At 44.9% G+C, this 10,129-nt stretch overlaps 1 protein-coding gene across 2 annotated transcripts; it reads right to left on the reverse strand.

The window, feature by feature from the left end:
• Nucleotides 1–797: 797 nt before the first annotated feature.
• Nucleotides 798–9,892, reverse strand: SNX12 (sorting nexin 12). 2 transcript variants are annotated; one of them, XM_025893459.2, is made up of 4 exons: nucleotides 9,627–9,892; nucleotides 3,736–3,831; nucleotides 3,052–3,176; nucleotides 798–2,652 (listed from the first exon to the last, which is right to left on the reverse strand). In XM_025893459.2, exons 1-4 carry the CDS (start codon nucleotides 9,777–9,779, stop codon nucleotides 2,550–2,552), a joined length of 477 nt encoding a protein of 158 aa, XP_025749244.1. In that variant the 5' UTR covers nucleotides 9,780–9,892; the 3' UTR covers nucleotides 798–2,549. The 2 variants fall into 2 exon arrangements, with proteins under 2 accessions (XP_025749244.1, XP_025749184.1); XM_025893399.2 differs by having other exon boundaries at nucleotides 9,615–9,892.
• Nucleotides 9,893–10,129: the final 237 nt, after the last annotated feature.

The following is a 10,129-nucleotide window of genomic DNA, read 5'->3' on the forward strand; positions in this document are numbered from 1 at the left end:
TCAGAACACATTGGTCAGATGAAAATATCCACCCATCAAAAGTTCTCAGAGTTAAGAAAAAAAAAAGTTCTCAGAGGTCATTCACCTTTCTGTCTGTATCCCATCTATTTGAAAGAAAATCCTCTCGGGGTGCCTGGGTGGCTCAGGAGGTTAAGCATCTGCCTTTGGCTCAGGTCATGATCCCAGGGTTCTGGGATGGAGCCACACATAGGGCTCCCTGCTCAGTGGGGAGTCTGCTTCTCCCTGTCCCTCTGCCCCTCCCCCTAACTCGTGCTCTCTCTCGCTCGCTCTGCTCTCTCTCTCTCTCAAATAAATAATCTTAAAAAAAGAAAATAGTCTCAGCTGAGGTATAAAAAAAAAAACCTATGAAAGATATAGTGTTCACAAATGGAATGTTGGAGGATGAGCGCATGCACACACGTGTTTATGTGCACATACAGCATATGCATATACATGTACATACACACACACACTATATATTCTGCCCAAATTAGCAGAAACCCACAGGCTTAAAAACCAAATCTGCTAAATCTGACCCAAACCATAGGTATTAAGCCCTATGGCTACTTCCTGCAAGCAGATGCATTACCTCTGTGACAAAGTCAATTGGGAGTTGCAAGTATAGGTAAATATCGCTACAGGCAGCTAGGATTCTGTTTTTTTTTTTTATACTTAAATGTAAAACTTAACTTGTCACCTCAGGACACTGACCATGTTATATGATTTCTGCACAATACCAAGAATATCCTAGACACTAAAAAATACTATATTTACAACTTAAGCAGGAAAACAGAGGCTTGCTTCACAGTGGTTTAATATGAACAGAGTTGAATATGACATTGTCTGACAGAAGAATGAACAGTTTGCTGAATAAAAGCCCCGAGTCAGGATATATACACAGCAGAAATGGGGCCTCAGGCTTTCAGCACTTGTGCACAATGAAAGAAGAACTCTTTAAAAAAAAAAGTCAATAACAGAGAATACAAATCAAAAAGGCAGCAACAACACCAACACTGGGGAGGTGGGAAAGGGAGCAGAGAGAGCCTCTCTCTAGGGGCTGCTCAGCCCCTGGTACAGGCTCAGCAGCTGGAGAGCTGATCTGTCTCAGGGAACGTCAACATTTAGAAGGACTCCAAATCCCATGTCAAAATGCAATCCTAATCTCTCTGATCAGGGTCTTGTCAGACTCTATAATCCTTTTCCCCAAGACCCTGCATAGAGAATTCCAATCCTTCCATGACGGACAGTCTAAGCAAAGAGTCCCCACTTTTGACATGACAACAGTTAACTTGCTCCCATCCCACCACTGGAGATAGATTATCGGGCCCCAGCAAACAAACCACTACCTCCCAGACAGAAGCCCAGGAAAGCTGCTTCAGACTCTAAGATTTGGGACATCCATACCCAGCTGCTATCTCTAGCTGAAATTCTGGGGATAATGCTGGAATTCCATGGAAAAGGAGTGCAGGCAGTTCAAAAACCCTGTGACCAAGCTGGGGAGGGCAGCGGCAACTCTTGCCCCTGAGCCCCATTCAACAGCTCAAAGTGCTTAGAAGTCAGAGACTGTGTGGTTTGTTCATGTGCTTCTGCCCTATGGCAGCACTAAATGGGATGGGGGGAAGGGAGGATGGAAGGGGGAGGGTAGTGATGCCCTTCCCCACCACTGGGAGGTACCTAGAAAATGATCCACTCCCACCCTTTAGGGAGTTACCTGGCAGTGGTGAGTTGCCCCCACCCCTCAAGCCATCAAACCTGCAAAGCTAACCTATAAAGTACCAAGGGCTTGGGGAGGGAGAACTGCTGGCCCATACTGGCTCACCTCCTGATGAGCAAGAACAGGCAGCCAGAGTGGGGAGCCACAAAAGAGAGGGGCTAGACAACAAGAGTTCTCCTACTGCCCTATGGCTTTCTTCTGACTCTGAAGCAGCCATGATGAGGGGCCCAGAAAACCCACACACCTTGCTCCATACAACAGACTGCTTAGACTCTAGGATTTACTGCCATGAAAAGCAACAAGGGAGAGAGAAAGTAACAAAAGAAACTGTTGAGAAAACTGGGAAGCAGGCCTAGAGAAAACAAGAACGTTTGGGTCTCTACCACCTTCCCAAAAAGGAAAAAGTTCATGCAGGTAGGAAATGCAGGGCTGTTCCCTGCTCAGCGTTCCTGGTTAAACCTAAGAGTAAGAAAATCCCCTGGACTTGCAGCATCAGTATGTATCCAAGTGCCCCACCAGCACAAGACCCGCCCCCCCCCAAAAAAGATTAGCCTTCTGGCATGGGTAAATGCCCAAGAAATTGCCTTCCAGTCCAATCCCCCCACCCGCACCCCAAGCAAAGGGCATCTGCCTGTGGTTCCCACCTCTCCTTAGAGAAGAGGATCCTAGCAGAGTGCCCACGGTGTAGTCAGGTACCAAGGAACACAATGCCAGCCAGTCTATCGGGCCAGGGGATGGGCAGCCAACTTCAGATCAAAGAGAGAGAGAGAGGCTTAGTGTAAAAACCAATGTCATTTTCAGCAGGAAAGTAGAGGGCAAGTGGTGAGAGGGGCTCCTACTGGCGCACCTTCCCGGGGACGTAGTTCCTGTCAATTGCCTCCTCCTGCAGGAACATGTGTAGGCAGCGTTCGTTCTGAGCCAGTGGGTGCCCAGCAATTCTATAAAGAGACCAAGATGGTTATCAGTAGTATTTGGGATCAGAGAGAATTTGCAGAGCAATGGGGGTGTGGACAGGGGAGGAAGGGCCAGGGTAGCTCCTCCAGAGGTTCAAGCAAGTAGAGGACAGCAACGGGGCACCATTCTAACCCTAACATTATAGAGAAGGGGGAGAGAGGGGTATGGTACAGCGAAATCCCCAAACACATCCGCCATGCGGTGCTTCCTCAGGCCCTGAGGCACAGGATCAAAATTCGGCTCAAAGGAACAGAGTTTTACTGTCCAGTGTCAGCTCACCGCACAACTGGCATCACATCTCGTTCCAGAAGAAGAGACAGACAAAGTGTAGAAAGACCATGATGGCAAAAGCCGCAAGAAGAGTCCCCAGGAACTTGGCTTACTTGTTAATAAACTGTTCGAGGCCCTGCCTCCTTTCTTCAATGAAGGACTCCTCAAAGATCCCTTCATCTCCTCGAAAAGGGAGCTGACGCTTCAAGGCTTTCCCAGGCAGTGGCGGTACTACAATCTGCAGGCAGATGCAAAATAGCAGCCACGTGAGAGAGAATGAAGAGGGTATGAGAGGGTGAAGCACTGTATATCCCATTTCCTATCAGGCAGGGTCTATCTTATCCCATGGCCAGCAACCTGCAAGAACTGAGGCCATAAGAACAGTCAAGATGGCTCAGGTCAAAAACGAACCCAACTGATTTTATGGAAGGACAGGTTTACCACCTCAAAAGAAAGGAAATAAACTCCAAACATTCCTCACTTTCTTTCACAATCCACCAGCATCCAGTAATTTAGCTAGGCCTTTCCTGACACTATACTGTACATTTTCAGCACCTACAGAGTTAAGCTGTATGACTTTCCTAGCCACTAATTCAAGTGATACTTTTTCTTTAAAATTTGTCCTGGACTTACCACTTTTAAAGTTTCAAAGGGTATCACCCAGATCCAGTGTGTTGGGATTGGATAGTGTTCAGCTGCTCCACTGCCTTTAAAATTTTATAGATTATGATCTCATGCCCTCTCAGCCCATGTAGATCCCCTCCTCCAAGGGTCCCACACAGGGAATGGGGTCATACCTTACTATCTCGCTCCAGCTCATTTTTTAGCCACTCAAAGTCACTGTAGCGTCGCCGTACACAGGACTCCTTCAGTTTGAAGATAGGTAGGTTTGTCTACAGGGAAGGAAAAATGAGAGACGAGAGATGGTAACTAATGTTCAGCCTGTGGTAGCCACCTGTCAGAACCACTTCGACAGGGCCCAGTGAAGAAATAACTCCTGCAAACCATGTTCCTATAACTCCTTTAAAATACCACCAGGTAAATACCGATCCTTACCACATCCAGCCTTGTCACAGTTGGAGATTAGAAGTCCCTTGCTGTTTAGAGTGTATCCTATAAATAAATTTGAAGTTGTATGCAAATATGTATGCACAAGGGGTTTCACTGTACTTTATTTGTAATAATTAGTAAATGTCCATCAATAGGTAATTGGTTAATTATGGTATGCCTATACAGAATTACTGTATAGCTATGAAAAGAATGTGAAATATATATGAGCTAGTCTGGAAATATATTAAGCATTAAAATTAAGGTACAGAACAGTACATAGAGCTTGCCTCTATTTGTTGTTTTTTTTTTTTTCTATTTGGTTTTAAAAAGGGATATGTGGGGCGCCTGGGTGGCTCAGTTGTTAAGCATCTGCCTTCGGCTAGGGTCATGATCCCAGGGTCCTGGGATCGAGCCCCGCATCAGGCTCCCTGCTCGGCAGGAGGCCTGCTTCTCCCTCTCCCACTCCCCCTGCTTGTGTTCCCTCTCTCGCTGTGTCTCTCTCTCTCTGTCAAATAAAATCTTAAAAAAAATAAAAAGGGATATGTATATTTACCCAAAGAAAATAAAAACACTAATTCAAAAAGATACATGCACCCCTTCGTTTACTGAAGCATTATTTACAATAACCAAGAAATGGAAGCAACCCAAGTGTCCATCAAAAGATAAATGGATAAAGAAGATGTGCTACACACACACACACACACACACACACACACACACACACACACACACAGGAATATTACTCAGCCATAAAAAAGGATGAGATCTTGCCAGTTGCAACAACATGGACTGACGTAGAGGGTATTATGCTAAGTGAAATGAGTCGGACAGAGAAAGACAAACATCATTTAATTCACTTATATGTGGAATCTAAAAAACAAAACAAACAAAAAGTAGAAACAGACCCATAAATATAGAGAACAAACTGTTGGTTGCCAGAGGGGAGGTGGGTGGAGGTATGGGCAAAATGGGTGAATGGGATGGGAGATACAGGCTTCCAGTTATGGAATGAGTAAGTCAGGAGGATAACAGCATAGGGAATATAGTCAATGGTATTGTAATAGTAGTGAATGGTGACAGATGGTAGCTACACTTGTGGTGAGCACAGCGTCATGTATAATCTTGTCAAATAACTATGTTGAACACCTGAAACCAATGTAACACTGCGTGTCAACTATACTTCAACTAAAAAGGGAATATGTGGGGCGCCTGGGTGGCTCAGTGTGTTGAGCATCCGACTCTTGATCTTGGCCCAGGTCTTGATCTCATAGTTGTGAGTTTGAGCCCCGTGTTGGGCTCTGTGCTGGCTGTGGAGACTGTTTTAAAAAGGAGGGGGGGACATGTATATGTGTATATATTTATAGTTATGAATAAAATGTTTATTCATAATAACAGTGATTGACTTTAGAGTATAAGACTAAACGGGAATGGGAAGGCCACATTCTTCATTGAACAATTTGAATTTATCACATGCACGTATTGTATTTTCAGTTGAAAAGTGAATTTAAGTTCCTGTAAAGAATAAGAGAAAAGCACCTCCAAGGTATGCCTTCCTCAGCTTTTCCCATCCAAATCCTTTCCGTTCTACAAGTCCCAGATCAAGTCCCATTTCATCCAGGAAATCCTTCCTGAGAACACCAGCTTAATTTACTGGTCTTCCTCTCCTCTACACTCCTATAACATTCATACTTTAGTAGTGCCTGACACACTATTGTTTTATGTATCATGTTAGTCTTGCTACTTAGCTAAACTCTAATCTCATTGAAATCAGGAGCCATGACTACTTTTGCATTGCCCTAAATGCAGACAGACTATGCGAGTTACTCAGTAAATACTCAATTGATTAATAGAGGCCCCATGTATTTGTTTACCTTCTCCTGGTCTAGGAAGTACAGCAGAAATAGCAATTACATTAAGTTGGCTTACTATCGCCCGCTCCCTGACATAAATCAGCTTATTCCCACATCTTAATCATTAGGCTCTAATGGCGACATGAACTACCAACAAACAAAAAGCCCTCCTGATCCTCACTCTTGTCTACAGATTCTAAATAGAAATGGCCGACCACATGTATTAATACTGACTCTACTTCCCACCAGCCAATTCATATCAGCAGATGGAAATAAAAGGAACTAGTTTCTCTCCTTTCCCCACAACTACCTCAGGGCAGGAAAAGAATATCTTCGAGCTATACTAGTGCTTCACACAGTCCTCACTACATCGTGCTTTTGGAAATTGTCTTTCCAGGATCCAGTTCTAGGAAGAGGTCATCAAAAGCTAAATAACTAACCAGCTTATATTAGTTACAACTCTACCCAGGATCAAGGTCCAAGGAATGTCAGTAAGTTGAAGGAGAGTGAGATACAGGTAAAGTAGTATTTCATTACAACCTGTTCTTTAGGAGAATAAATAAAAAAACTGGAAACAGTGGTTTCTTTGGAAAAGGGAACCTCTAGAAGGGCAGAGGAAGGAAGACTTAAGTTTTTACAGTGTATCTTTTTAATTTTGTACCATGTGCATGTATTAACCATTCAAAATAAAACATTAAGAGCATTCTCAGAATCCTGCAAGAAATCTGCATGAGTATCAAATCATCGCATTATACGCCTTAAACTTATCCAATATTATATGTCAATAACATCTCAATAAAGCTGGGGGGGGGAATAATCTTGCAAGAAAAAAAAAGTGCTTTCGTATCACGTGATTCTAGGTTTCCACCAGACTTCATTACAAATAACGTGATCCCCAAACAGCAGAACCTTAACTAGTACAGAAGCCAACAGAAGGACCAAAGAAAAGGGGGAAAAATGCTGAGTAGATTCTTCCAAGACACAGTGAAACCACCCACTACCATTTTGTGGACTTCCTCCTTTGACTCACAAAAATCCTATTCTTCCCCTACCCCCACAGGATGATGACAATAATGACCTTTTATCTCAGCACCTAGCCATCTAAGGAAGGGGCTACTGTGTACTAAGTAAGATAGTCTCCTAGCTCCAACCTATAAATCATATGAGGAAGACAGGATTGTGTAGTACAGGATACAGAGAGTCCTTTGGCTCTGATCAACACAAAGTCAAGGGAAAGGAGAGAAGGAAACAAAGTTCAAGTCCACAGGACAACTGACATTTGAAAGTTCCACACACATTATGTGAAGTCACCAGGAAACCTCTCCAGACTCCTCATTTCTTAGGAGGGTGGGAGGGGGGAATTCTTTCCTGAGCAAAATAAGAGAACAGCTTCAGAAATATTTAACTACTATACGAAGAAAAAAAAGTCAGTGCCATCTGCTAATACCATAGATGATGCCTAACTCCCAAAGCCCATTCTTTCAGTCTCATGCTTCCTATAATGCCTACCATGATCAACCACCTAAAATAGCAATTAAAAACCAATTATTTCGACTTTTCCCCAAAACTGAATTCAATTACAATATTAAAAGCCAAGCTAGCCATACAAATTAACATAAACAATACAAATTAACTCAAACCTACAGAACTAGGAACTGCCATCAACCCCATCATCACTGTACAATTAAAAATTGTGAAAAGGACGGATTAAAAGCTTAATGGTAAAAAAAAAATGGTACAAAAAATTTTGCACACTAAAGTTTTGCAACTAAGCACAGCCAAAGAGACTAAAGTGTAGTGGAAGGAGTATGATGGGCTTTGGGGTCAGACAGACCTGGGTTCAAATCCCAGCCCCACTTATTAGCTCTGTGTACTTGGGAAAGTTACTCAAACTGCATTCCTCCTCAGTTTCCTACCTGTAAAATGTCATTTTTGTAAGGATTTAGAAACTAAAACCTAGTTCAGTACATGGCACATAGTAGGCACTAGATGAACAGTCTCTGTTATTAGAATGCCTTAAGAAGAGAGCTATTTCAGGGCGCCTGGGTGGCTCTGTTGGTTAAGTGTCTTGACTCTTCTTGGTTCCGGCTCAGGGCATGATCTCAGCGTCTTGAGATCAAGCTCCAGGTCAGGCTCTACACTCAGCGTGGAGTCTGCTTGGGACTCTCTCTCCCTCTTCCTCTGCCCCTCCCCACTGGGCACCCACATGCTCACTCTCTCTTTCTCTCTCTCAAATAAATAAATCTAAATAAATAAAGAGAGCTATTTCATTCATAGTCCCTAAGGCTCTTGGGTAATGCATGGAGACATTGCCTCTAAAACCCCACAGTAGAGAATCCTTACACTGAACAAGTTATGCCCAGTCTTCCTCAAGTAATTAAGTTTTCTACCACTAATTAGCAGTTCCCAGCTTTTATTGTATTTTCAGAGATCTAACTTCCATCCTTCCCCAAAGAGATGGTTCCAAGTAGTTCTTATAAAGGAGAGTTTTTTTTCCAATCTTTGCTTCGATTTTCTTTCTTCAGTTTGGACTTGGCCAAACTTGGAATTTGGAGAGCATCATTTCTCAATTAAATTTCAAAGCCCAGGCAGGAGACACACTCTCATTTAATTCATTCATTCATTCAAAAATGAAAGCACATACACTCTTTTACGTCTTCAAATGCTGTTTGAGCAGCATGCTGTCCATAGAGAATATTCTGGCCCTCTAGTCTGAGAAAAAAACATAAGGAAAATTAGAAAATGCTTCTCCAACTTTTTTGCCTGTAACCACTTCAACTGGGCAAAAGAACCTGCAAACCACTACTGTATCCACACATTCCATCCTTGCAGTGTGGACTAAGAACTAGAGAATAAAGTCCTCTGCAGTGCACATCGGAAGAAGCCACTCCTGAAATGTCATATATTAAATTAACCACAGACCACGGTCTTAACCCAAAAAATTAATCTAGAACAGAAAGGGCAAATGACCATATGTATACAGAAGCTCAAATGGGAGCCAATACTGAAACAAACATCCTGGATACTTCAAATCTAAAGGATCAGCACAGGATGAGAGCACCGACTGACAATCCACCAATCCCGGTGCAAGGCCAGGCTTCACCATGAGACACAGCATGTGGTACCTGAGAAAACTTAAGCACAAAACATTTCTCTTTCAGATGCTAATTTTACACAAGTCTGGGGAGCACTCAATCTCAAGGAGACTCCCTTTCTTACTTCTGCTCTACCAAGCCCACTATCTCCCTTTCCTGGAGTCTATCTCCCCTTTAATCCAGGCTTTGCTTAACTCCATCATCTCAGGGAGACCTCATTAGGAAGAAATAGGGGCGTCCTGCCCTCCCTCTTCAGACACTTCCCACAACCTAGTTTAGTTATGGGACCCAGAGATGTATCACCTTGGCTTTCCATCCCCCCAGCCCTCTGCCACTTTTCCTTCCCTCCTTCTGTCGCTACAGTCAGGATTCCTATTTCCTTTTATTCCTCACTGTAATCTTCTCCATCGTCCCCACCCTTATCCAGCCATGCTTCACTTCTTGCTCATAGGTACTTATTTTCCCTCGCCCCGTTCCGATGTCCCCCTCAGGAGTTTTCCGTATCCTAGGGCCACAACCTAGTCTGGAGACCTCTCTCCAAACCTATGAAGCCCCTAACCCCCAAATGACCCCTTCAAGCGTCTCGGCCAATGTTAGTCGTCCCCATGGCAGCCCCCCCCCCGTCCTCCCCGCCCAGCCGCCTGGTCCTCCCTCAGCTGTCTCCCTCACCCCGTGACTCACCCGCATGCGAACCTCATAGGTGGTGAAGCGCGCGCGGCCCACGCCCACCGTCTGTGGATTAAAGATGTCGATCTCCAGGAAGTTACTTGGCGGCCCGTAAGCGTCAGTCAGGTCCTGCGGCTTCGAGTTAAGGCGCCGAGTGTCAGCCACTGCCGTGTCCGACATCTTTCCGAAGGAGAGACCGGGACCGGGGAAGGGGGTGGGGGACAGAGGCCGGAGGCAGGAGCGCGCACAGCCCCTCCCGTTTGCAAAATAACCAGCCAACCCACAGACAGCGGCGCCGCGCACGCGCGCCCACGCACGCACGCACGCACGCACGCGCACGCTCCCCTGGCCCCGGGCCCGGCACCCTGAATAGCGGCCACGCTGAGGGTTGTGAGTCCCGTATATTGGAGGCCTCATTCAGGCTTCCGGGCGGTGTTTGTGGCCGCCCCGGAACCTGCATCTCCGATACGCAGCGCCCCGTATCCTGGAAGCACCACGGGCGGAATCCGCCAATCGTTGCTCCCCAAACC

This window comes from Callorhinus ursinus, unplaced genomic scaffold (genome assembly GCF_003265705.2).
Source record: "Callorhinus ursinus isolate GAN/ISIS: 27379988/994484 unplaced genomic scaffold, GSC_fseal_2.0 scaffold66, whole genome shotgun sequence".
Classification (NCBI taxonomy): Eukaryota; Metazoa; Chordata; class Mammalia; order Carnivora; family Otariidae; genus Callorhinus; species Callorhinus ursinus.